The following is a 27,490-nucleotide window of genomic DNA, read 5'->3' on the forward strand; positions in this document are numbered from 1 at the left end:
AAAAACCTCACTAAAAGAATCACAGGCCTAAAGCAGATGCTCTATGCTGACTGACTAAATAACCTCCAGCTATACTCTGTCGCACATCATCTACTCAGGGGTGATCTCTGCTTAACATACAAGGCCATGGCAAACCCAGAGCTGTTGGATATGCTACAATTAAAGAAATCCCAATCCATCAGAGCCACACGCCCCAGGGACCTAAACCATGTCATCACAATGAACAAAACATGCTGGAGGGATAAGTTCCTGACGCAGAGACTCCACATACTCTGGAATAGACTGCCCATGCATGTCAAGGAGAGCACCTTCTTGGCCTTCTTCAAAAGGAACCTTGACAACTGGATGGGAGACAGGAAATTCACCCCGGGGATCACATCAGTCGCCCTGCTAATCAGGGGTCCAGGGAAGTAAATATCATGGGAAGAAATAGCCAGGGAATTGTTATGGCTAAGCTTGTATAGGCCCTAGGGCTGATAGCCTAGTACCAACCTATGAACCTATAATTAATTGGAACAAATGGGTATGAACCACTTTGGGCATACAGATCATTGCTGGTTTGATTAAATCTTTTGTTTTATGTAATTTAGTCATCCTGAGGTGCAATGTTTTTTATGCTGTAAGTATTAAACTTTATTACTGTGTTCAGTACTTTTGAAAAAATAAACTGTCTTATTGATAGGAACTTCCTATTGTTTACACAGCTTTACAAAATAACCTTATATTTTGGAGAAGTTACTTAGTACCTTTCAGCTTGGCAAAGTTTTAACCTTCAAAATATATATCTGTGTTCAATGAATTACTTGTTTTGCTACATTTACAGGTTCATAGGTTTGTAATAAGCTTATGGCCCGAGAGCCACTGAGAAGCTTTGTCACTTCATCTAAGTATTAATATGAGTATGTTAGGTTACTCATGTTTAAAGGGGTCTACTTTAAAAGACCGAACCGTCGATTCCCCGACACGCGGAAAAGGAAGACTAAACGACCGACAGGTAAGTTTATCGAAAGGGTGATTTGCTGACAGCGGAAAGACCGACAAGGGTAATGTGTGATCGGGACTGGGTAAGTGTGCGACAGTGACGGAGTTAGGAGCATTCAGGTAAGTGTGCGATATTGTGGGATATTGGGTTAGGCTGTGGGAAAGGTGAGTGTGTGTTAGTGTCGGAGTTAGGGTTCGGGTAAGGTAAGTGTGTGATAGTGAGGGACTGTAGTGTAGGGACGGGTTAAGTGAGTTAGGTTTAGAGTGCGGGTAGGGTGTGTGTGCGATAGTGACGGGCTTTATGTTTTTGGGTGGGTTAAGTGAGTTAGGGTTAGGGTGCAGGTAGGTGAAGTGTGCGATAGTGTCGGACCTTGGGGTTAGGGGTGGGTTAAGTGAGTTAGGGTTAGGGTGCAGGTAGGGTGAGTGTGCGATAGTGTCGGACCTTAGGGTTAGGGTTTGGGTTAGGGCTAGTGGCTATGTTATGTAGTGTAATGTGTTGTTTACATTTGGTGTGTCGGTGTAATGGTGTTCGGTGTTTTGCGTTGTCGGTTTTGTGTGTTGTCGGTTATCTGGTCTCGGTGATTTGTGTGTCGGCGAACTGGCGTGTCGGTCTTTTAAAGTAGACCCGTTTAAAGGACTGTTGCTACATACCCCCCTGACAAAACTTTATGATTTACCATACAGTTCTCTAGATTAATTTTAAACATTGTCAAAGGGTGGGTTTGTTTAATTAATTTATTTATTTGACATTTGATGACCAGGTTAGTCTGACTGAGCAAAAGCTCTTTTTCAGTGGAGGCCTGGGGAGAAAAGCTCCACAATTAGTACAAACAAATAGTATAGCAAATCCAATGCAAATCGTATAACTAGTATAACAAATCCAAAGTGTGCACACAAATAGTATAAACAAATCTTAAGGGGAAACATTTGTACATCAAAAGTTATATATAGGCATATACCACGGCACTTTGAGTGGTACAGTAGCAAATACAAGAGTCTCACTGTAAAACAAATCCAGGGTGTAATCCTTTGTACATTAGTAGTTACATATAAGCATATACCACTGCACTTCGAGTGGAACAGTGGCAAATATATGTGCCTAATGATACCAGAAGTTGTAGATAGAACTCAAGTAAGAGAACAATTCTTTCAGTATTAGGAATGGAGGAATAAGGGGTTAGGCGAGTAGAGACCAGACAGTAGAAGATGAAGTTATTGTAAGTCTAGTAGGAGTAGGGGGTTGAATTTCAAGGCAAAAAGTGGACATGAGAGGAGGAGAGGAAGGAAGGAAGGAGGGGGACTAGGAGCCTGTCATGGTGGGTGAGTACAGTGACACAGCCAAGTACAATTTAGAAGGTTTTTGAGAGCAGCCTTGAATCTCTGTGGGTGAGTAATATCTCTGATGTGAAGTGGGAGTTTATTCCAGGCTTGGGCAGGAGAGTAGCTATACAATTCATCCCACCCATACATTGGAGGCATTACCTTTTAGTGAAATACTTACGATTTCTAGATTGTGTAACAATGAGTATGCTTTCGCTAAAGAATTAGATAAAACTGTTGAAATGTTTAAGTGAAGGGGTTACAGCAATGAGATGATTGATAAAAGCTGTAAAAAATTTTTTTGAAAGCAATAGCAGAAGAATGAGGGATAGTACCCATAAGATATCTACTATTTCTTTTAAAGATAGGATGAGCAAACAATGTAATATTTTGTATTTTGTTACTACATATAGCTGTTTTAGTATTGAAATGATGAGATTGGTGAGGCATTATTGGGAATATTTTATTTCCCTTGGTAATGTGTCAGTTTGGTTAAAAGAAAAATTAGGATTTTCCTTTAGAAGAGGAAAGAATATATAGAATTTTTTTAGTAAGGAGTAAATTCACTATGCCCTCTATGTATCTAGAATATAAAATATCATCTAGTGGGACCTTCCCATGTGGGAAGTGTAAGGCTTGTAAGTTTGTAGTGAAGAATTTTCCACAAATTAATAATATATTTTTCAATACATGGGATCAATTTACTTGTAACTCTGAGGGTGTTATTTACGCCCTCAGATGTCCCTGTAACCAATTTTATATTGGTGAAACAAAAAGGGCATTCAAAGTTAGACTAATGGAACATGCTAGAGATATTAATAATAAAGAAGAAAGTTCTGTGGCTATGCATTTTAAAAAATTTCATCAAGGTAGTAATGCGGGGTTGAAAATCCAAGGCAAGAAAAAACAAACTGCTACTAAACCAGCACAGCTCCAAGTTCCAAACAGCAGGACTTAACGTCTGAAATAAGCACAGCCAGAGAGGTAAAACTCATCAGAAATTACCTCAGCCAAATGGCCAAACTCACTGAAGCAGGTCGTATAAGATTCCAAAGGGATAAGCAAGCAAGACACCAATAAACAAACAACTACAATTTTATTAAGCACCACGATACTGCTTTTCGTCAGCGCCTTGCACCAACTTCTTCAGATTTTTAAAAAACATCTGGCGCTAAGCGCTGCCATATTTAAAACCATTGCAAACAAAATCTGTTACAAAACACGCCCCCCCCCCCCCCAATTGCCTTAAAGGAACAGGAACAAGTAACTTCAATCTAACTAAATGTTCCTGTCCCATGAATATACAATTAAAAAGGTTGTATGTATTATAAAACCATAAAAATAATAATATTCCTTATATTGCACTTAATACAATCGAGGAATTAATGATATAGGAAAAAAAGCGCATGCTTTAAACCCAAATGCGCATAATAAGATCAGACACATTAAATAAACAATGCCATAATGTTTAAAATAGTAATAAAAAGACATTCATTCACTCGCCGAGCATGGTATAGAATCTATTTAAAAATACGTATATACACACTGCCAGAATCGAATTAAATTAAATGAATTTAACTAAAATTAATTTAAATTAAATTAAATTAAATAGAATAGATGCCCAGGTCAAAATAATGCCCAGGTCGGAGTAACTCAGCCAGTCCTATGTTCAAGTCATACCCAATGTTGTATCCCACATACATCATCTTTCCAAACTCCTCAGCTTAAGAACGCAGCTGATGGACAACATACTATTGAGGCCAGGATGGTGGTAGGCTTCAAGTCTCAACTGCCACATAAGGTCCTTCATTTCCAATTTCAGAGATTCAGTCCCCCCCCCAGTTAGCATAATTCAACTGGTCAATGATCATAAAGGTAAAACCATGGCCAGGATTTGCAAGGGCATTCTCCAGTTTCACCTTCTTCATGGCATACAAGTGTTCATACATGTGTTCATTCAGTCTCCTGTCCATCTTGCCCACATAAAAGGCTGGGCACGACGAACAAGAAGCCAGATACACCACATGTGTAGAGGCACAATTGTATCTCCCTTTGATAAGGTACTTAATGTCCCTAATCATAAAATACGTGCCCGACTTCACATGTCTACAATGTTTACACATGTTACACTTGTACATGCCAGCTCTTGGGGTAATGTTGCAGCCTTTTCTTTCTAACATATTTTTGATATTCAGACCCCTCCTAAATGTAATCTTTGGGGCCGACCCTAAATTAGTGGGTCCTGTTAGTTCAGCTGGTAACAAACCCCAATTTAATAATAAAATTGAAGTTGTTCGTTTATTGGCGTCTTGCTTGCTTATCCCTTTGGAATCTTATACGACCTGCTTCAGTGAGTTTGGCCATTTGGCTGAGGTAATTTCTGATTAGTTTTACCTCTCTGGCTGTGCTTATTTGAGACATTTAGTCCTGCTGTTTGGAACTAGGAGCTGTGCTGGTTTAGTAGCAGTTTGTTTTTTCTTGCCTTGGATTTTCAGTTGTTTTTTGTGATGCCCAGCTCTACCTCAGACAGTCAGGATAATACGGAGCAGAGTGACCTTACTATGCTTATCAATTTGCTCACTCAGAAAGTCAATATGTTGTCTCAAAGATTGGATGTGATGTCTGAAACTATGCAGCTGTGCAGCGGGTCAATTTCAAAGGGTTCACAGCTCTCTAGTCCTGACCATTTTGGATTGCAAGTGTTGTTACCACCTAGCAGTGGAGCAGGTTTCATGATGGATGACCCAGGAGCCCTAGTTACTAGACCAAGCCAGGGGTTGGGAGGGTCCGACCTGGGGCCATTTAATGGAACCTTGAATAGTGACAGAGGAGACGCATTACCATCTTACAACCTTCCCAGATGGGAGGGGGCAAGGCAATGTTCACTTTAATTTGAATCAATGACTGAGTCGCCCATTCCAGCTGTCTACTGACCATGGACCAGCCGGTCCAGTATCCAACATACCCGAAGGTAATGATCTTTCTTCTAAACTCGATGCTTTTGACCAGAAATTAGTTAAGTTAAGAAAATTGCAACTGGAAGTATCTTATTTTGGAGAGTGCCGGCGTGTGAAGATGTACCCAAGGGGCTGCGTTCTTGGCAGTACCCCACTGGCTTAGAGGAGGGATCCAAGTTTCACGCAGACCTCCTCACTATGTTCAATAGACATGGGTCTGAATTGATCGATCTTATTAGTACACACTATCAGGAAGCAATCTCGTCTCTAACTAGAGAAATTGCGGACTTGGATGAGGTTATTAAGTCATACAATAATTTCCTTAGTCTGATATAGTATATAGTCTGATGAAGCGTTCTAAGAAACGCAAATGCTAACTATTGACCTGGTCTCCTGTGTTGTTTGTTACAATAAAGTCAGCTTTGATTGCCATGGTGTGCCTCTGAGTTCTTGCTTTGGTAGATTGTTGAAGAATCTTTTCATAAGTGATGTGTTTCTTTGTTAGGTTGTGTAGTTCTTTGTAGTGTTGGATGTAGTTGGGAAGTTTTGTTTTGGACTAGATTCTTCAAGCTTTACCTTTTCTAAGCATTGACTCTAACTGCATGCAGGAGGGTGAGGGAGTTGAAAATGTGGAGAAATATAGAATTAAATTTAAGTACAGCATCATCAAGAGGTAAATCATAGAGGAAGGACCAGTTGATTGATGGGAGATGGTTTTTAAAGATGTTAAATTAAAAACTGGTGAGTTTGTAAAAGTCTATGTACTTACAAAGGTGATTTAGATGGGGAGAATATGTGAGAACCTTAACTGGGCTATGAATGCTGACAGAATCAGGGAGAGCTTCCGGGAGTGATATTTTTGTGGAATCCAGGATGGAAGAAGAGTTAGTAAGTTTGCTAGTATAAGTGGGGGTGGAGATTAGTTGGGAGAAACCAAATAGATTTGTGTGTGAACTAGGGTTATCAGAGGAGAAGGATAGCTAGTTGATGTTTACATCACCCAACGTAGCAGTCTCATTAGGTGAATATTGAGAAAGCCAGGACAGAGCATTATCTAGTATGGGAATATTATCCCCTGGGGGTATGTAGATGGGAGGTGATGGTGAAGGAGTTCTGTTCACTGATTTTGCAGCGGGCAAGTAGTAATTCTGCTGAATATTCTATGGGGGTGGGTGTGACTAGAGGGGTTACAGTTAGTTGGCTGGAAAACATGATGGCAGCACCCCACCCTTTTTCTTGGTCCAGTCTAGATGTAGAATGTTATAGCCTGGGGGGTAGGAAGTCTTTGTCAGAGATGTGGGGTTTAAGCCATGTTTCAGTGAGAGTAATGATATCTGGATAGTACTGGGTGATCCAGGTGTGGAATTCACTAGATGTGTTAAGTAGGCTTCTGATGATAATGGAGGATAGAGTTAAATGTTTTTTGGGAGTATGAATACGTGGTGTAGTTGAGTTAGTAAGTTTGTGATTAGAATGGAGAGGACTATGAGGTCCAGGGTTGGGATGTATGTCACCTGATAGGAGAAGACTGTAGAGTGTAAGTGAAGAGTTGTGTGGTGTGTAGGGATAGAGATAATATTTTACTTGATTTTTGGGGATGGAGGTGGAGTAGTTTGTGAGTTTGATTTTGGGAAGGTGAGTTTTGTAGCAGGGGTAGGTAATGTAGCTGGAAATGAGTATAAGGACTGTGATGGAGTTGAGGGGAAGATGAATGTAGGAGAATGATCTAGGGGTGTTAGATAAGTGTGGTAGGAGAGGTTGTATAAGAGAGTGAGAGTGGCAATACATAGGAGGCCAAATAATATTCTGCCAAGAAGCATGGTAAGGAATGGGACAGAGTGGAGAGGAAAGATGGATGAAGAGTAGGCTAGTCAAGAATACCAGAGGGTTTTGAATTAGAGAAATTCCCTAAGCCGACTTGTAAATGAGTAGACTATGTAAGGTGGTAGTCAGGTTTATGTTCAAGTTGAAATAAGGTATGTTCAAGATGAAAAAAGGTGTAACTTGTTGGGGGGGTAGCTGTGAGTAGTTAGAAGATCTTTCTTGTCCTTGTGGTGTGGCTACATTTAGCAAAAAAGTTCAGAAGGAAGTGGAGGAATGTTAAGGAAATTCAGGTAGTATAAGATACAAGACTATAGGAGCAGAGAAGGAGAGATGTAAGACTAGAGTGTGTGATAGATTAAGGGAAGTGTTGGAGGCTTTAGAAGGAGTGGTCAGAAGTGGAAGGGAGGGAGTAATAGGAAGTGAGGTATGGTAAGTAAATGTGTGTGAAAGGCTATAGGGGTGAAAAGAAGCACTGATTGGAGGAAAGAGAGTGTGAGAGGGAGGGGTTGGAGTGGGAGTGGTGAAAGGGGTTTACCTATAAATTAAATGATACAGGGGTGTGTGGGAATGGGGGTAGGTTAGGGGAGCAGAGTAAGCCCAAGTGCAGAGAAGGCGAATGGAGAGGGCTGGCCTTTACCTGGCCTGCACAGTAAAGAAAAAAGGACAATCAGCAAGGTAAGTAATTATAGAGAGAAATATTGGCAGAAAGAAGCAATAATGGAAGGCACATGTTAGAGATCATTTAAAGTAGAAGAGATTCATATGGAAAGCAATATTAGAGAGAATTTACAATAGTGCAAGTTCAGAAGGAAGGCAGGAAGAAGCAAGCAGGGTGAAGAAAGAGATAGGGGAGGGAGAGAGAGAGAGATAAATAAAAACAAAGAGATAGTTCAAGGAAAGGACATGGGAGATATGAGGCAAAAGTAATTAAGCACTAGATTGAGCTAGAGCAGCTAATTGGGACACTTTTGAAAATAACCAAAGGGTTCAATAGTAGTATCTGGAGGAGTATTCTGCCCAAGGGATAGAGAAGAAGGGGTTAAATGGAAGAAGAGAGGGACTAAAGAAGTGTGAGGTGATGTACGAGGGAGCTGCTTATAAAGAGACAAAGGGATAAAGTAAATAACCCAAAACTTAATTTAGTGGCACATACATTAACTGTGATTAATGACAATGGGTCTGTGATAGGTGGATTCTAGCTTCTGCTAGGAGAATTGTGACCAACTTTCCACTTGGGTTGCAGTGAGAGGTGGACTTTCATATAAAAAGGGGAGAAAAAGATAGACTTGAAAAGATGTAAGAGACAGGTTAATACAAGTAGCTGTGCATCTAAAAAGTCTAAATAGAGAGAGAGTAAAGGGAGTGTGTCAGCGACTGGAAGAAGGGGGGAGTAGCACAGGGAATGAAAGTGAAGGTAGTGGAAGAGAATGAATTAAATTAGAAGGCAGGGTTGAATGGGAATGGTGGTGTGAAAATAGAAAAAAAGATAACGTAGGTAGTTGTGAGTAGATAGAATGAGAAGGTAAATTATTAGTTCAGCTAGGTTATGAAAGATGAAAAGTATAATAGCAGTACTGAGGTTAAATGAAGGAAAAGAAATACTAAAAAATGTCTAATGCAGCAATAAAACAACAATCAACTGTAGAGAGAGGTCTGAAAAAAACAATGGTACTAATTGCATAAGCTGGTAGTCAGCAGCGAGTAAAACTTATGCTAGATTACTCAAGACAACAATTACAAAAATAAGGTTCAGGGAAAAGGAATTAAAAGAAGCTTATATGAAACTAGTAATTTAAGGCAGAGACAATCATAATAATAGGCAGAAGGATTATGAATTCAGCAATACTAGGTTAAAATTAACATTTAGGCAATAAAGCAGTCCTGAGTTCAGAGACAACACTATAAACACATAACAGCTGTTTCCCATGGAGTGGAGCATTAGTGCTCTTTTACATTAATCCGGTGAGGTGCAGATAACACTGTACCTCTGAAAAAATGTGTAAAGGTATTCTCTTTCAAAACAAGGGATGCTTTGAGTTAATAACTATCATGGCTACCCAGTGCTCTACCAATTAAATTTATACTTCCACAAAAACAAATTCACTATTCTGCGCACCAAAGCTTTTGAAATTCTGCATACACCTTCACTGACTAGACAAGATGTTAGTTACTTTACTAGGCAAAACTTTATCTTCTGCTGAGAACAATTTCAGAAAAATTCTAACCATTATAAATCATAAACATTGCCAACATTGTAATCGATTATTTAATTTTTAAATACATTTATGCCAATATATGCAGTATGTTTACTATATATATATATATATATATATATATAAAATTTCTTGTGCAAGTATTCAAAGTATTTGTTGTGCTTACTAAAGTATCTGGAAATTTACATTTGCAATATGTTGGGGTATCAGAACATTTGCTCTATAATAGCTACAAAACAAAAATGAAAGTACGCTGCCTCAGATGTAGGAGGATCATTCAAGTACCACTGTTGCAATCGATGTTAACCCCTCTAGTCCACCTGTCAGGTAGCTAAGGAGAGCATGCATATGCCACAGGATTAAAATAAGTAAGGCATCTGGGGTTGGGAGGGTGGCCCAATGGTTATGGTGTTTGCCTTACAAACACAAGGTGCAGGGTTTGAATCTCACAAGGGATAATTGGCTAGGCTTAAAATGGCTCACAAGGGCAGTTAGCTTAGTACTAACCTATGAACCTATGAACCTAATCTGAGGTGATAAACAGCTTGCACTTCCATTTTATTTCCTCTTGAGCCAACCTTTCCCTGTACCAAACTACAGTTCTCTGGTGACATCTTAGGCCTTACCACAGCTGTCATGTTTTGTACAGTGAGATTGTTAAGATAATTCTTGTCCCACTGGGGAATTGGACCTTTTCAAGTTTTGCACTGCTTGTTGAAGATCGGACATGTGTTGTGGGAAAGAACTACATCATAAAACTACCCCAAACACTCTATGTGTCAGCTCCACTGGTGTAGGTAGATAAGAATAAAGCCCTGACCATAATGCAGGTGACCCATGCTCAGTTATTGACATAGGCACCTGACAGGGCTGGAATGGACAGGATGGAGATGTTGATCCTAAGAGGGATGGGATGGAATATGACCATCATATGCCACAGTCCCTTAGAGGAAGGGGGTAGATAATTGCATGTGGTCCTGGGGCATGTGTTTGACTCTCCAAGCCTTGAGCTCCTCTCAGTGGGTGCACAGAAACATGCATGTGTATATGAAGGCATAGTATCCCACTCTGGGGATGCAGGTCACACATTCCCTGTCAAGATGAGGGGCAGGACTTAACCACAAAAAGAACAATGCCTTCCTGGCTGGTATACTGATGAAGCAGCAAACAAATCCTGGGCTGTCTGCATGACAAGTCCTCCAGGCATGGGGGAAATGCATTAAAAATACCCCAAGATGCAAGTCCAACTCTTTGTCAGAAAGCTTTAAACACCTGAGCACAGAGTCTGCACTATTCATATTATTACTGGCTGAGATTACAGTACTGGTTACATTTCTCTCATTAAAGGCTATATGTCTCATCAGAAGCTGAGAGACTTCTGTAGGTGCTCATTTCATATTTCTTCAGGTCTCCTTTAAGTGAATCCACCTCATTTCAAGATACATTTTGCTAGTGATGGCATTAGTTACTCAACTACCACATTATGCAGGTACTATGACATTCATAATCACTGAATGAAGAGAGGAAACTGGGAAAATATTAGGCTTAACTGCAGTTCTATATCGCTAGCATACATTTATAATTTACCATTTCAGAATATTAATGATGTGAGATTGAAAGCCAACCAGCTCATCAGATTTCATTAAAGCACGTCGATCTTGATATGTGATGCCTAACAGCTGTTCTTTGGTGGCAAATAACATGCTAAACATTTTCTAGGTCTTTGGCTCTCCGAGATGTCAACGTGTAGTTATAACAGATATATCATTTCGGCAGTCCAGCCAGCAGTTCTGAGCAATGATACTCTGTGTTTCTATTCTGTAAGAGGGTGTCAAGTAATGGACTGCCTGATTAATTACTCCATTTGGCCTTAATCTCAGTGGACAACCTTTGCTTGGTTTCACAGTAATTGCTTTGTTTACCCTTGTTTATACTATAAACATAAATATGTTTCAATGTTCCAGTTTTGTGATGATAAAGCAGAGGAAAATACAGGCCTGCACTTACTGTGTGATTTTATGGATTTTTGTACGTAATGTAATTTAATACAATGTAATACAGTACAATAGTTTCTCTTCTATGACTATGGCATGTATGGACAAAACAGCATTTTTTTTGTGTTCTGATTTATCATTCTTGCTAATACCTTTCTTGGCTGTTAGCTTTGTCTTTGGTACCTGAATAATGATTATTCTGCTAACTAATAGCACATGAAATGCATGATCCATGCCGTATACCCCAAGTAAAATACACAAAACAATGTGAAAAATAATTGCACAGTCACATATTTCCAGTGTCATAAAGGCAACACCTTTTTTGCAAATAAGATATGTAGCCATTAGCCCTTCCATGGTGGCACAGTTCATTACTATTTATTCATCTGTATGTAGTATTCCACACTAAACGTGGCACTTTTTATGTCTGACAAGTTTTGTCTGCTACAGATACTGCTGTTGTCTGCAATGGTAATAGCTGGTTGAGGTGCTGCATGATGCAGGGGTGTAGCCAGAAAAATTCCAGTTTGCACTCACAGTTGTTTCTGCCCCCCAACCCACCTGGCATTTAAAAAATGGATGCATCTTTCAAAATATTGCCCCCCCATTAATAAATGTAGACATCATTTTCAGTGGTCTCCTCTATAACTATTAAAGATGCTGTTTTTGATTAGCAATCTTCTCTGTAAGCAAGTTAAGTAGCTGTTAGAAGCATTGCTTTAGATAGTTGCAGAGACAATATTACCTAAAAGCTAAAACACTTCTCAGTGATGCAAAGAGAAAATGTGGTCTGCAGAGTACAAAGAGTGTGCCTGGCTACATCCTTATACATGAACTGCTGTCTTACCAGCACCTTCCTATTACTGAGCAGTACAACAATACATCCATTACTGCAGGCACCCATGACAATTTGTTCTCTTTTCTCAGGAAGGTCTGTGCACTTTGTACTATATTTAAGGAATAAGGCAAGACAGGTTGTGGAATACTGATATCTAAGATCTAGCAAAGTGACAGCTATATCCTCATTGCATTGATACAGGGAACTCACATTTTGTGGCATTTCTGCTAACTTTGTGTTATGAACAACACTATTAGGAATTTATCACAGTCGTTATATATTTCACAAGCTGCATTTCATTACACTAGTAAATAAAGACAACTGTTAACCCTATACAGTTTACACACTGTTGAGAATAAGGGCAGTATTCACAGTCTGGGGCTTCGCATTTTTATAGCAGTGATCTGCAAAGAGTGGCGCTATGTGGATATGCAAATCTCAGACAGTAAGTATGGATATGAATATATGAAAGAGTTGCTGTAAACACACTCCACTATCGCACTAAGGGACTTTACATGTATGCATATGATTTCATTTCATAGACATGAATCAGTAATGAGCTCATCCGCATACTAAGTGTTGGGAGGGTGGCCTAATGGCTAAGGTCATTGCCTTACAAACACAAGGTGCAGGGTTTGAGTCTCACAAGAGATAATTGGCTAGGCTTAAAATGGCTCGCAAGGGCAGTTAGTCTAGTACTAATCTATGAACCTATGAACCTATGAACCTAAATAGCCCTGCACTTATGCCAGTGAATAGCAGTTTTCAAGGGCAACACATAGGTGCATGAGGAGGTCCGTTTGTGTTTCTGCATACTTAGATATTTTTACTGAAGGGGTCGCTTGGATGAATGTTTCATTTTGGTGCTTGTACATACCCAGACATTTTACTGAAGTGGTTGTTTGGGTGATGGATTCATTTTAGTGTTTGCGAATACTAGAAAATGTTATTGAAGGGGTCACTTGGTAAATGTTTAATTTTGATGAGAATGTATATCTGGACAAACTTCTGAAGGGGTCACTTGAGGAAATGTTTCATTTTGGTGCTTGTGCATATCTTGACATACCTCTGAAGGGGTTGTTTGAGGAAATAATTCATATGAGTGTCAGGGGAATGATTGTGCATACATTGTGAGACTACTGAAGTGATCACTGGGCAAAATAATCTATTGTTTCATTTTAGTCGTTTATACTTAATACAAACCAATGAAGGGGGTTGCTGATGGAAATAATGAATTTGTGTGTCAGGGAAGTGCTTGTGCATACTTGGGCAAACAAGCTCACAGACTGCCACAGAATACCAAAGGCGAATGTGTGTACCTCAGGGATACTGGACAGTGAATTGCAAAGCTGCCTTGATAGCATGCTACTCTTTTCAGCATTTTTCATTTGCATTGCCTTATTTTTAAGGCCTTTCACATTAGTGTAAATGGCCACTATGAATCTCACCTTTGCTAAGTCATTCGTAGGCATCATGGAATACCCCTATCTCATCTGCACAAGCAACTATGAATACTGGCCTAAGCCTTCTGAGATGAGCAGATTACTTTTAGATTAATCTTGCCTTTGGCCTATTTGAATCTAGAGGATTTAAAAGCCAAGTAAATGAAGCAATGTGATTATGGTTAGAAGTGAGTACTCAGTGCAGGTTGTTTATGATCTCGAGGTTTTCTACTTTTTCGTAGCTTTTGGGTAAAAACTTTTAGTGCAGTGTTATATCACAATCTCTTATACATGTCTGTTTATATTCTATATACTTGATCTGGGGAATATGGAGACATGGGGCTAAAGTTTAGAATGATCCCACTGTCAACATTTGCATTTTCTAATATTTAGAGATGGTATTACATTTTAAGCAGTGTGATCCTTGGGTTTAAAAGATATGTTTCAAATGCAAGGAAAAGCTTCTCAATGAGCTCATTGAAATAGTGCACTCCATTATTTCCGGAATTCTTGTACATGGTTAAGGATGGCATCCCATAATTCCTTTAGTGTTCACTGCACAGGCAATGCTTACAAAGTGGTTGGCTTGATGTCATCATCATATTATTATTATTATTGCTCATAATTACTTTATGATAATGGAATGTACATACTTATCTCTCTTTGTCAAGTAATCCTGTTGCACTGTTGCATATTCTTATTATGTAGACTACCCTAATAAATAACCCCCCCCCACTTTTACATGGGATTGGGGTGTCATAATCAACTGTTACCCATTTGTCAGTTCAGAGCCACTCTTACTTGGACAGTCATGCGTAGTGTCACAGGTCTTCTGTGATGTAATGCCGTCCAGCTCTTGGATGGACATCTTCATGTTCTCTTGCCATCTTCCTGTCTCTCTCTCAAATCTGTTTTAGCAAATCATCTTCTGTTCTCCTGCACATGTGAGTGAATCACTGTAATCTGTATCCTACTTTGGCTTCCATTCCGATGTCATCATATCTTCATCTGCCCCCACAGTGTGCATCCTATTACCTATCTCAAACACTTCATCTCCATCACCTCAAGCTTCCTTAGCTGCTCTGATTCGTTGCCCAGATGTCTCTGCCTTAGGGAAGCAGTGGTCACATAACTCTTTTGTATAAGATATTTTTCATCTTCTTTTGCATTCTTCTTTGACACATTACCCCCTGACAATGTGTGCCAGATGGATGCAACACCACTGATTCTTCAAAGTGGCTGACTTGATCTAGCAGTATAAATTAAATTCTATACTACCACAGGGAAATTGTTTAGGATTAAAATGAGTATATTGTTTTTGTAAATATAGTGGGAGTACATCAGAGTTATATGTCAGTTACATAAATATAATGAATAATTGCATAAAAGTCAAAATTTTGAAGACTTTTGTTCAAGAACACAATTTGTTTCTTAAAACTGTGCTCTTTTTCCAAGCCAGAAATAGCATACCATCTTGTGTCATATAACAAATTCCAAATCTTGTGTTCCCTGAATGAAAATAGCATCCCTTTTTGTTTTCAATGAGTGTCTATAGCTGAGATTCAATAGCTGGTTTTGAGTGAAACATTACTTAAGCAATAAGGACTGTGAAGCGATGAGTTCTGAAGTCTGTACTGAATGGGGAAGTTAATCACAAGGTAAAGCTATGGGTCTGAAGAATCTTGTTAGTGAGTTGTACCCCTAAACATGCCCCAGTGGGTCTTTGAGTTACAGATGAATCAATTTGTTTAATTGCTATACATAATTTTATTGGTCTTTTTTCACCTAAGCAGCCAAGGTGAAATAAAAAAAATGACAATACTTGACCAGTAAAGGGCCACGATATTTCATGTCATTTCATAATAGATGCAAATACTCCATAAAAAAAAATAGTAGCATCAGACTTGGTCTAAAACTTTCTTATACTTAAGCAGAAGCAGCTTACACTACAGTGAATAGGGATAATTTTATTTTTTATACAATACCTTATTTAATAGATACAGATCTAACAAATAATGTGTTTTGAAAAAAAAAGTAACTGTTTGTTATGCAAAATGATCATACCGAGAACTCTCAAGAGTATTTTAAAAGAAGAAATGCAGTCATTTTTTTCCTAGAACTGACTTGATTAACAACCCCAATAGAATAAACATACTATAATTAAAAAAGAGGGAAATTATATATTTAATCAAGAAAGGCCACATTTCAGTATTGCATGCAAACCTCTCTTTCACACTGGCAAACGAGGTCTAGTAAAAGTCAATAATAATTATATGTCAGCCTTGATATGTCTAACAAGATGTATTAAGTCCTGACCTTAATTTATGATTACTCATTATATATCCTTTCAGTGGAATAATGAACACTTTCACATCATAATACACTGTAAATGCTAACAGTCACTCCACTCTGGATAAATGCTAACACAGAAATTGTAAATTGCAAGTTTATGCTTGTAGAAGAGTAGACTTTATAGTTGTATTTTTGGTTTAACTGCATTTTGCTTTCAGTTTACTATAATTTTCTCATATTGTTTTGCTCACCATTATACCTGCTCATAGTACCTCTTTGTAATTCCTGCAAATCTGGCTGTCCGTTAAGGACAGAAACATATGCACAGAATAAGCAGAAGAGCATTTCTCACCTGGCATATGTACCATCCGACAATTACAGTTTTCCACAAGGTACCTTGTTTCACAATCTATTCGACAAGCTGTTATACTGTATGTGTCGAAGAAATCAGAGTCAATTGGTGTGGATTTGCAGTCACCCCAAGGTGGGGGAAGGTAAATCAACTAAAAAGAAATAAATGAAATGAAATGTTAGGTCCTATATTTTCTAAGTATCTTAAACTTCAGGCTCAGTGGCTAAGATACTACAAGTATTTTATCAGATAGGAAGTACAGATTCTAATGAACACCTTACCTGTTTCAGATACACATCAAGCATAGCAAGTGAGTCCATCTCCCTGCATGTGATACAGGACATTCCTAATAGCAGACACAAGACACTAGGAAGCAGTTTTGTTATAGTCTAAATGGATATGCATATCTGTGCAGAAGTAAGTAAAATACGCACAAAGACATGTGTTTGCCATACATATATGCATGCATAAACACTTCCACATCCCTAGAAAACACACACACACATTTCCCATGTACTATTTGTTCTGATGCATTACTGGTTAGTCCTGCAAAGTGCCATTTAACATTAAGGTGTGCTTATAAAATTTCTATATTTCTGTGAATACAAGACTATAATTTTAAAAGTTATCCCTAAATTTGTACACAGCTGATGAAAGCAAGCTGTACAGATGACTAGGGGAAATGAATCATTCTAGGCAGTATCTCCTGCCATACCAAGAATCCTGGTTTATTGGCATACTATGGTTACTCATATGTCATTTATGGGATGTCTGTGCTCCATAAATCTTGTCTTCTGGGGAATGATTACAATGCTGAAGCTATGCTCTTTCCGATAAATATGGATAATATATATGACAGTCCAACCAAGGGTCTTGACTATGATGTTGCCACACAAGGTGCCTGTAGGACTTACATGAAATGACCCATGAAAATGGGAACCCTAAAAATGAGAAAATCAGCAAGTTTACAAGCTGAGGAAACAGAACACAAGGACAGAGGGACTAATTCAACATTGTCATATGTTCCTATAAAATGATGTTCTTAAATAGCTATAGGCAAAAAGCAAATCTTACAAGGTTGCCAACATTGGGCTAAATAAGTTGAACACATTGAAATTTGTTGAGGAGGGTTAACTGACTGAAACTATTAAATATTTTATTTCCACACTGTTATACTAGTTCACAAATGTCCTTCATTAAAACACTATAACATATATTTTCAGGTTGTGAAAAAGATAAATGATAAGCAATTAAAAAGTAACATTTACAACCTGATACAAAATATAACAGTCTTAAAGTCAAAGCCAGTATTATAGATGGCAGTCAAACTTTGGAACACGCTAGTTTAACATGAATTTAATAGCTCTTATGATGGATTTATTATTTTTATAGTATGCTCAAACAAGGCCCTCCTCGGGGGATCCATCATGAGACCCTGAAGGTTAACCTCACAACATCAAATTGAAAGTTGTGTCATCATTTTCAAATTTTTTTTTTTTTTTGCAGGACTCATGCCTCCCTTCAGCCATTTATTTGTATACATAGACTCTGTAATTGTACATCTTTGGGTAAAAGAGGAAATATCTCTAAAGTTTAAAAAAAACTGCTGAATCCAACCCCCACGCAAGTGCGGCAAGATGCCAGGCCCAAAATGTAATCAATCCATGAAATAAGCCAGCCAACCAGCCCTCTTAAAGGCTTTCACAATAATTAGAAACAAAAATTGGAAAAATTCCACATGATTATTATTTTTTCTTGAATGTTACAATAGACTAAGACTTTTATGGAATTCTTTTCAAATTTTTGTTTCTAATTATTGTGAGAGCCTTTAAGAGTGCTGGCTGGCTTATTTCGTAAAGTTTAAAAATAACTTGCAAAACTGTAATCTCATATCAGGGGCAATACATGTAAAGACATTCTGGGCCTTAATGATTCAGGAAGACAGAAAGTTGAAACAAGGTAGACTGTACTTGATAAATAGTACCTCTCCCCTTTCTAAGATCTCATCTCATGAATAACTACAGAATATTGTTTCATAGCCTTCTTGAAAGCAGACATCACATAAAGCTTGCAAAACTATGGCTGGGATTCATGGATGAGCACTGTGCTCTTCTGCAGGTTGGGGATAGAGTGTAGCTAATCAGACATGCATTGGCATTGATTGAGGATGACCTTTACCTTATGCATTGGTGTTACACATGCAATTATTAGCAATATGTTATGTGTTGGTTGTCTATGAACCCCAGCCTATCTTTTCAGACATCTGTTCATACCCACATGCTATCCATACATTATTTGCCCCTACTGTTATAACTTTCAGTAGGAACAAATTTATTTGTAAGTATCTACTTATTGTTCTAATTTCTGTTTGCCATTAGCAGGAACCAGTATATTTTTGTAAACATTACTTAAGATCTTTATAATCTCTGCGTTTTCTAGTTCATTAATTGCATGCACCATCTTCATCTGTACTTCTTTATTCTTGTATTTTGCATTTTGTATTTTTTGCTATCTTGTATTACCATGTTTATTCTGTATTTTGGAGCTTTTCTCCTCCAGACTCCATTGAAAATGGGCCCCTCATGGCCCAATGGACCATCCTGGTAAACAAACTTCAAATAAATAAATCTCTCTAATATTCTTTTAGTATTTATAAGCCACCAGAGAGAAACAAAAGGTATCTAAAAATGGGGTCCAGGAAACACATCAATGTGTACCTTGCCCAGTTATAAAAAGTAACAAATGTATATTCATAGGATGGTGCCATGAATGAGATGTCATAGTTTGTACAGGAAGTGGTGGGTTATGAGCGGAAAGGTTTGATACTGGAGATTTAAATGTTGCAAATAATTTCAGTGGTTGACTTTTTCCTCCTAAACACTTTTTGTTCTGTATGGGATATAATTCTGACCTGACTTTGTTAATCAAAAATAGCTGAACTAGCTTACAGAAAAAAAAAATCTTAAGAAGGTTCTGCATCACAGATGTATAAAAACATTACAATGACCCAGGTAACCTAAGATCACTGGAACAGGCAGGCATAATGAGTGACCACAACCTGCCCATGCTGGGGGGAGGCTTTGAGGTTCCCTGCTGACTTAGTAGCCACACCAGTGTTAGTCAAAGGCTGTTAGTATAGAAAGCAGATGTCAATGCAGAGTAGGGCATGGGCTGTGGTGACTCAAACCAGTGAAGGTAGCCCTCACAATGTACGAGAAGCAGCATGCAGGTATGTACAGGATTATGGGGCATAGGTAATCCCTGTGGTGATGTAGGTATGAATGCCACCACTGCGGGGATTGGTTGGGGTCTTAACTGAAAATATCCCAATAGTTTGCATCCTTGATGAAGTGAACTTGCTGAGGCTTGTGTATTAGGTAGCTCCCTGCCCACAGGGAAGCCAGAAAGGATGCCATAGGATCCTGCACTGGGGAGAAATCAGACTTACTTGAGTTAGGGGTTAAGGATCCATGTTCAAATGCGTGCAGAACTGAAGGCACAGATGTGGGATAGGACACAAAACCCCTTATGGCTACTTAGATGATGGTCTTTCCAGCCAGCTTGCTTCCATACTACACTGAGTGCAGTCTTACACTAAGCATGATTCTGCTGAATCTCACCGATGGAGATTTGATGGTCAGTAGGTATGGGGGGAAGCACCCCCCAAAAGTTGTTTAAATACATCTAGTAACACCTTGGATCTACTTTTGGGATATATACATTTTAAAAATGTCTTAAAAGCTGAATGAATAACACTAATTCTCTTTTTACATATACCTTTTTAGGTTTTATTTATATACAGTATACTGATCATGGGCAAAGCTAAATGGAAGAATACCTTTAAAATGAAAACCGTTTTAAAATGATATGAGTAAACTGATTATACCACGTGTTGCTGAGACAAAAGTGCAAAATATATAATCCAAGACTTTTTCATACAAAATCTAAAGCCCATCTAAAGGTGATGAACTAGAATGGATCTAGAGAGAAATGAGAAAACAACCTCATTAACATTAATAATACAACCAATCAAAACACTCAAAAGCTAGCTACTACTCTCAACCAATTATTTTAAAGTATTTTTGTTATTACCATGCATATTGTATTTCTTCTGATGGCAGAAATGCTGAGCTTTTCTCATATTTGCAAATATACTTTGTTTTTTTCTGTAACATCTGTTTGTATCTTACATTTTTCTACAGATGTTTTCAAACTGTGAAAAGAATGGCCTTTTAGGCTACATGTAAATTCCTTTGCTTTATTTGATCTTAAAGCTTATTCAAATTAATGTTATTTGTTGAAATACGAGCTGTATTTTCAGTTGGCCTACTATTTCAGATAATGTTTTAAAGAACAATATGCACTTTTCCTATAATGTGCTCTTAAGAGTAAATAATGTAGGACCTAATTTTGTGGCTTCAGCATTCTGCAATGAGTGCATGTGTGGTGAAGGGCAGTTGGAAGAGTCAAACTTTTTAAAATCTTCCTTTTCACTTCATGTGGTAATTCTGATGTTCTATATGCCATTACACATTGCGCCTCTCAACTTCTTTACTCAAGAATTCTAGACAAAGCCAAAAATGGGGTCAAAGGCCCACAATCAGAGACAATTTTTAAATATTACTTTAGTTCATTTAAAATGTTAATAGGACAACAGAGTTTGCATTAACATATACTAAAAAAAAAAAGAAGCAGGAAGTTTGAAACTCCAGTGTTTGATGTTAGTGACTGATCCTCTAACTTACTGGAAAGTCAAACATTTTACAAGGGATAGGACACAAATATAAGGCAAAATCTGGGACATTCTGGAAAATCAGGACACCGAGAGGTACTTCTTATATTGTTGCTATTTGTCCTGTTTCAAATGGAAATGTCGTGGATTAATAACTTGCATCCCACTGCCCACATTAACTGTGAGTAGGAAAGGAAATGTTCCAGTTTGTCTGTGCTAATGTAATACTTAATATGGATTCATTAACATTTCCAAAGCTGATATGAATATATTTTTTACACTTGCTATAACTGTCTCAGTGAAATTTATTAATTCTGTGCTTAGTGTTGCGAAGTTTGTTTGTTAAACATGTTAAAATTTAGAGTGTCCAATCCACCTACAGCATGTCTTTGGAATGTGGGAGGAAACTGGAGCACCCGGAGGAAACCCACGTGACCACAGGGAGGACATGCAGACTCCACACAGAAGGCACCCCAGCTGAGGATTGAACTGGACAACCTCTTGCTGTGAGGTGGCAACGCTAACCGCTGCACCACTGCGGCTGTCCAAAACCAGCTCTTCACTGAGATGCTGAAAGATATGAGGAATCTGTTGAACTAACTGTTGAACTAACTGTAAGTGCCAGTCTTTGCTCTTATATTGCACTTTTAATTTGTATTTGCATTTTCCTGTCTGTCTGAATTGTCAGAACTGTTTTTGGCCACATTTTACTGCATACTGTACTAGTTCAGCTGTAGCATAACCCAGTTCCAGTCTTGCTGTTTCTGGGTCTGTTTTGTAACTTCTCAGCATCAAATTCACGCCGCTTTGTTGGAGAAGGTCTTTCTGCACCCTTGTGGGAGAAGTATCTCAAGGACAAAATTCCCGATGTAAGAACTCTATCTAAGAACAACTTCAAGGTTTTGCTGTTAAATGCTAGGAGTCTTAACATGAAACTGCATTCATTGGAAGCAGTCCTCACCTTGGAAGACACAAACATTTATGCAGCCACAGAGACCTAGTTTAAGTCTATGGAGAGTACCCCAGCCATATCAGGCTACATCTCCTTCCACACGTTCAGACCACAAACTAGTGTGAAAACTAAAGGAGGCAGTGTATCAATATTCATTAAAGATAAATACACCTCCAGATTGGTTAGACAGCATGATTCCCTGGAGATATTCGAGCTGCAATTAACTGTTGGTAGGACACCTATTCAAGTCATTGCCAGCTACAGGACCCCCTCTATGAATCGGGGCATCCACTCTGCCTATTTGGATCTACCTGAGTCTAAGATACATCTGAACACCATAGTTTTGGGCAACTTTACTACCCATCCACTGACTGGGGAAATTACTTTATTTATTTATTGGCATTTATTTACCGAGAAAGTTCACTGGGCCAAGAAGAACCCATTTTCAATGGAGGCTTGGGGAGAAACTCACTTGCCCAAAGGTTCCTTGAGTTCATTAACTCCAATGCCCTGGACCAGCTAGTTGACACCCCCACAAGGGGTGCCAACATCCTGGATCTGGTGCTTACCAATAAGGGGGAACCACTGTAACTTCCCATTGTGAGGACTTCCCCGGTGTGATCTGATCATACATTAGTCTCATTCAATAAAAACTATCAAACCTGACCTACCCCCAGCATCAACTAAACTAAAAATCTTCTCCAAAGCAGATTATAACCTCTTACAGGATGGTATAAATAGCTTCACTGTACTTCCCCCTCAGATGGAACTGGCAACTATGCCGAGTTCTACACAAATGCTTTCTACAAACAGCTGAACAACTACTGCATTGACTTGGCCATACCTGATAGGACCAAAACAAGCTCTTGAAAGGAAGAGCAAACCTGCCTGGTGGACAAATGTCATTAACAGGCTTTACAATAAGAGGAAGAAATTGCTGTCTAAGAGTAAGAGGGAGTGAGCAATAAACTGGAAACACTCCATCCTCAGCTTAAACAAGCAAGTAGGACTGCTTGTGAAGTCCTCCAAAGCCAACAATGAATCCAAATTAACTTCCTCAACTAAGGACAACCCTAAGGAGTTTTTAACATCTGCAACCTAAAAGGAAAGGCCCAGATTTGTGCTGAATTGGTAGTTAATGATACCACACCCGGATTTGTGCTGAACTGGTAGTTAATGATACCACACCCAGATCTGTGCTGAACTGGTAGTTAATCATACCCCACCCAGATTTGTGCTGAACTGGTAGTTAATGATACCATATATACCAAGCCTGTGGACACTGCTAGTCTGTTAGCCGACAGGTTCTGTGAAAACTTCACTCCACTGTCCCCACCACACATAGCCCAAGACATCCTTACCACCTGTCCTCTTCCTTGTATCTCTAAACAGCAGGTCATGAACGCTCTCTCTAAGGTCAAAAACACAGCATACATGGGACCTGATAAAATCCTAGGCTGCATCCTACATGGCCTCAAACAAAAAATAGCAATGCCATTGGGTACTCTTTTCAAAGCACTGGCTTCATCCCAGCTGAATGGAAAAAGGCCACCATTATTCCCTTGCACAAAGATGGTGCTTCCACTGACCCTGATAACTACAGACCTATTAGCCTGATTAAACTTATCTACAAAGCAAAGATACTGGTAACCTCCAAACACCTGACTCTACTCAATTTGGATTTGTTAAAGGGAGATCATGCTTGTTAAACCTAGCGGACTTCTTTGAGGCAGTCACCAATGCCCTTGATGAGGGGAAATCTGTGCATACAGCCTACCTAGATTTAGCCAAGGGTTTTGACACTATCCCTCACTCAGGCATAATTGACAAACTCACCCAGCTAGGTATCAACCTGCATATCATTAGATGGGTCACTAACTGGCTTACTGATAGAACCCATATAGTCAAAATAGGGGAATCCACCTGCACAGCAGACCTGTAACCAGTGGTGTTCTACAGAGATCAGTTCTGGGACCTATACTGCTTGGAACCTATTTCTCTGAATTGCAAGCTAAAACTAAAGGTCTGTGGCTGACAAAGTTTACTGATGACTGCAAACTGGGAGTGGTCATAGAATCTCCAAATGATATCCTACAAGAGGGTCTTACACAAACAAATGACGGGTGCCAAAGTCACGCTCTTAAACTCAGTGCAAAAAAATGTATCATCATCCCTTTCAGTAAGAGTGATGTTCCTGCTATCTACCACATCAATAACAACACCCTAACTATGCACTCAGTGGTGAGAAACCTGGGCACACAGGTTGACAGCAACCTTACCTTTGATCACCATGTCTCCATAGTGGTAAGAAGGGCATTCTATATTGCTCATCTCATAAGTAAGAACATTGCCTCCAGAAAAACAGACGTTATAAACTCCCTGTACTCTAGCCTCATCAGGCCAATAACTGAGTACAATGTCCCTTTTGTATGTACCTTTCCAAGCACCTGGAGCAATTGGAGAGACCACAAACATTCCTCACAAGGAAAATTCAAGGTCTTCAGCATCTGTCCTATGAGAATCAGCTGAAATCACTGTCACTCTATTCTGTTTTATACAGATTATTCAGAGGTATCTCTGCCTTATATATATATATATATATATATATATATATATATATATATATATATAAGGCAATCTTTGACTCTGATTTATTGGAAATGCTGCATATCCATAAGTCAAATGGTACATGGGTTACTCGCTATAATGTGGAGGTTTATTTGTGTTCCTGTGGAATAAAGTGTTGGTTTTTCCAGCAGATACTGCATACTTACTCGCTATAATGGCCTTAACCTGGTATGTGACATTAATAGAACCTGCTGGATGGACAGATTTGTCTCCCAGAGGTTACCACACCTTTGGAACAGATTCCCACTTAATGTCAAGCAGAACACCTCATTGGCCCTCTTCAAATGCAATCTGGATGATTGGATGGGTAACCATAGATTGACCCGAGGGATTCCACCTATGTACCTCTTGGACATTGGTGATAGGTGCAGATCGTGGAAATAAGTGTAAAACTTGGCTAGTCTTTTAAGGGCCCTAGGGCGATTAGCCTAATAACCTCTTATGATCCTACGATCCTTTCCTTCTGACAGGTAATGCACTAATGATTAAGATGTACTTTTATGTTGACAGCCTAGTGCTGCTCTGGTAATGCTAGTGTTGCATTTACAGAACTGTGTTGCCAATAGCTAGCTTAGTGTTAGCTGCTGTAGATGATGTGTGCTGAAAGAGTTTGCGTTTGCCATCTTTTTTTTTTTTTCCAAAGTCAATCTCCTGGATCTTGTCTGCATTTACGGGCTATTGGTGTGCTGTGTGCTCTTAATTAAGTCCAGTCCTCAAATTTGCCACAGTGATTGATTAAACCCCTATGGGGGGGGGGGGTTATACCAAGGTTGGGATGATTGTTATATAAACTGCCGGTGTGGCTGCTTAGGATTTAGGAGGACTACTGAATGTTTCAGACTGAAAAGCGTATCATGTAACATTTTTTTTCCATTTAAAAGGTCTGTGGTCCCTGATTGGACTTCCTTCCTTGCTGTAATGATACTGTTGCCATTGACTCTCTCTCTCTCCCTCTCCCTCTGACTGAGCCAGCACCACTAACCACTGCTAACCTGCTAGTGGTGATGGAGCGCAATACTTCCAAAATCAGGTGGTCTTTCCTGCCTCAGAATAGATTATAAGCAATGAAATTAAGTTTAAATGATCTTGGGTAAGTGATTTAAGTGAGAAAGAGAGAGAGGGATCAACACAAAGACAGAGAAAGAGAAACACAAGAGATGTGGAAACATAGGTCTCAACTTCTTTACCAAGAATCAGGGATAAAGCCAAAATTAATTAAAGACAAAGCTCCAAAATCAAAGTCAATTTTTAATAATTAAATCAATTCACTTTGAAAGCTTCAACATACATTTTCTGGAGTATAAGATGTAGGAAACAATATCTGGATTGTGTGGGGCACTGGCATAATTTTTAAGGTGTTTGCATTATAGACACAAGGTGCAGGGTTTGATTCTCACATGGGTAATTGGCTAGGCTTAAAATGGCCCACAAGGGCAGTTAGCCTAGTAAAATCTGACTGCAATCCTCAATCAGTTATCAGAAAAGTAAATATTTTATGAGCTGCAGGTCAAAAATATGTGGTAAAATCACACACGTCCTGCAAAATCAGGGGACAGCTGAAAGCTTCATGGAGACAGAGAGGAGAAAAAGGAAATAAGGTGAGAGAGAGAAAATGAGAAAGAAGGAAATATATGGAAAGAGAGAGAATGAAGGTTAGTAATAATAGTGGTCTGCTGCAGAGGAAAGTTTTGCATCAAAGTCTTTTATAAAGAATACATATTACAAAACTCTTTAAAGTTTAGCATTATTGGATGACTATAATCCTCAAAAAAATCAAAATGTGTTGTGGGACATGGCAAAAAAAAAAAATGAAAGCCATGAATACAGCAGAAGAGCGAAAGCCTTGGCAACATAATTTAATGGTCTGCTGTACAGGTACATGGCTGTATTCTAGGCTAACAATTTAATGGCCTGCTGTACAGGTTCATGGCTGTATTCTAGGCTAACAATTTAATGGTCTGCTGTACAGGTTCATGGGTGTATTCTAGGCTAACAATTTAATGGCCTGCTGTACAGGTTCATGGGTGTATTCTAGGCTAACAATTTAATGGTCTGCTGTACAGGTTCATGGCTGTATTCTAGGCTAACAATTTAATGGCCTGCTGTACAGGTTCATGGCTGTATTCTAGGCTAACAATTTAATGGTCTGCTGTACAGGTTCATGGGTGTATTCTAGGCTAACAATTTAATGGCCTGCTGTACAGGTTCATGGCTGTATTCTAGGCTAACAATTTAATGGCCTGCTGTACAGGTTCATGGGTGTATTCTAGGCTAACAATTTAATGGCCTGCTGTACAGGTTCATTGGTGTATTCTAGGCTAACAATTTAATGGTCTGCTGTACAGGTTCATGGGTGTATTCTAGGCTAACAATTTAATGACCTACTGTACAGGTTCATGGGTGTATTCTAGGCTAACAATTTAATGGTCTGCTGTACAGGTTCATGGCTGTATTCTAGGCTAACAATTTAATGGCCTGCTGTACAGGTTCATGGCTGTATTCTAGGCTAACAATTTAATGGTCTGCTGTACAGGTTCATGGGTGTATTCTAGGCTAACAATTTAATGGCCTGCTGTACAGGTTCATGGCTGTATTGTAGGCTAACAATCTAATGGTCTGCTGTACAAGTACATGGCTGTATTCTAGGCTAACAATTTAATGGTCTGCTGTACAGGTTCATGGGTGTATTCTAGGCTAACAATTTAATGGCCTGCTGTACAGGTTCATGGCTGTATTGTAGGCTAACAATTTAATGGTCTGCTGTACAAGTACATGGCTGTATTCTAGGCTAACAATTTAATGGTCTGCTGTACAGGTTCATGGGTGTATTCTAGGCTAACAATTTAATGGTCTGCTGTACAGGTTCATGGCCATATTCTAGGCTAACAATTACCTGAGCCAAAAGTGACCCACAAATTTCATTTATATATGGGGTGATTTACTGACTGCCTCTGTGCATCAGAGT

General features: G+C 38.9%; 1 protein-coding gene across 1 annotated transcript in view; it reads right to left on the reverse strand.

The window, feature by feature from the left end:
• The window catches only part of ASIC1 (acid sensing ion channel subunit 1), a 1,036,985-nt gene that overhangs the window by 384,606 nt on the left and 624,889 nt on the right, over positions 1-27,490 (reverse strand). The window contains exon 4 of the mRNA XM_044083819.1: positions 16,214-16,364. Within this exon, the coding sequence (XP_043939754.1) occupies positions 16,214-16,364 (151 nt within the window). The remainder of the gene's footprint in view (positions 1-16,213; positions 16,365-27,490) is intronic.

This window comes from Protopterus annectens, chromosome 9.part0, assembly GCF_019279795.1.
Source record: "Protopterus annectens isolate FY-2018-M chromosome 9.part0, PAN1.0, whole genome shotgun sequence".
In the NCBI taxonomy this organism is placed as follows: domain Eukaryota; kingdom Metazoa; phylum Chordata; order Ceratodontiformes; family Protopteridae; genus Protopterus; species Protopterus annectens.